Source organism: Myotis davidii, unplaced genomic scaffold (assembly GCF_000327345.1).
Source record: "Myotis davidii unplaced genomic scaffold, ASM32734v1 scaffold2100, whole genome shotgun sequence".
In the NCBI taxonomy this organism is placed as follows: Eukaryota; Metazoa; Chordata; class Mammalia; order Chiroptera; family Vespertilionidae; genus Myotis; species Myotis davidii.
In genome coordinates this window covers 285,648-286,753 of record NW_006292458.1, presented here as the reverse complement: position 1 = coordinate 286,753, position 1,106 = coordinate 285,648, and the positions used below count along the sequence as shown (strand labels likewise).

Below are 1,106 nucleotides of genomic sequence, written 5' to 3'. Positions count from 1 at the left end.
CTGCCACCACCACGGCCACCAGCACGGCCGCCCCCGCCCCAAGCACGGCCCCTAGCGCAGGATCCACAGCCGGTGACTCTGGGGCAGAGGACGGGCCGGCCCCCCGTGTCTCCCAGCTGCCCACGCTGCCCCCACCCCTGCCCTGGAACCTGCCCGCTGGTGTGGACTGCACTACCAGCGGCGTCCTGGCCTGTGAGTGTTCCCCTTGCCGGGGCCAGGGCGGTCTGGGGTGGGCGGAGAGGACCAGGAAGGATGACACCGTGTGGGGACAGACTTGGAGGCAGTGGGATGCCTTGGGAAGGGTGGGTACGTAGTGACCTGGACTGGGGGCCGCAGGGGGGCGAGGGCCCATCAGGTCTGTCCAGGATGTTCTAGATGTTCGGTTGATGGAAGAGAGCCGAGCGGACGGGCAAGGCGGCCAGCTCAGCACGGCTGGAGTGGGGCGTGTCCTGGCCTCCTCCTACACGAGACTGGTATAGACTTGACGGGGGGCCAGGAAGATGGGGTGAGCAGCGTTCCTTGGGGATAGCAGGAGTCTCTGCCAGGTCACAGACGTGGTGAGAGAGGCTGGGATTGGCCGTGGGGCTGAGCAGCCGGAATCTCACTCTGCCACCACCTTGTCAGTGATTGGCCCCGGCCCACCCACCAACACGCACATGCACCTCGAGCGGCAAGAACATCGGGGTGTGGAGGGGGTGTTTTTCAGTGGCCGAGGCCCCCTTTTCTTAGTTCTGAACCTGAGGCCTTAGGCCTGTCCAGGGGGCCCAGGGGATGGCAGCAGGTGGGGAGGTGAGATTCAGTCTCATCTCCTGTCCACCCCGGGCCGCCCTGTCATCAACTCTCCGCCTCCTGCAGTGACTGCACTTCTCTTCAAGATGGAAGAAGCCAACCTGGCGAGCAGAGCAAAGGCCCAGGAGCTGATCCAGGCCACCAACCAGGTGGGCTCCCCAGAGGAAGAGTCCCCACAGCCCCTGCCCTGTCCCCTGCCTTGGGTTAGGAGAGGAACTACAACTCCCAGCAGGCCTTGAGGCAAGATACTGGCCAGAAGCGGAGCTTGTGACCCTTGGGACTGTTGGGAAATCAGGGTGGAAATCACAGGGGTACAT

At 64.4% G+C, this 1,106-nt stretch overlaps 1 protein-coding gene across 1 annotated transcript in view; it reads left to right on the top strand.

The window, feature by feature from the left end:
• The window catches only part of SCAF1 (SR-related CTD-associated factor 1), a 15,877-nt gene that overhangs the window by 7,171 nt on the left and 7,600 nt on the right, over window positions 1-1,106 (top strand). Inside the window, exons 8-9 of the mRNA XM_015565446.1 lie at window positions 2-192; window positions 856-938. Of these exons, the coding sequence (XP_015420932.1) occupies window positions 2-192; window positions 856-938 (274 nt within the window). The remainder of the gene's footprint in view (window position 1; window positions 193-855; window positions 939-1,106) is intronic.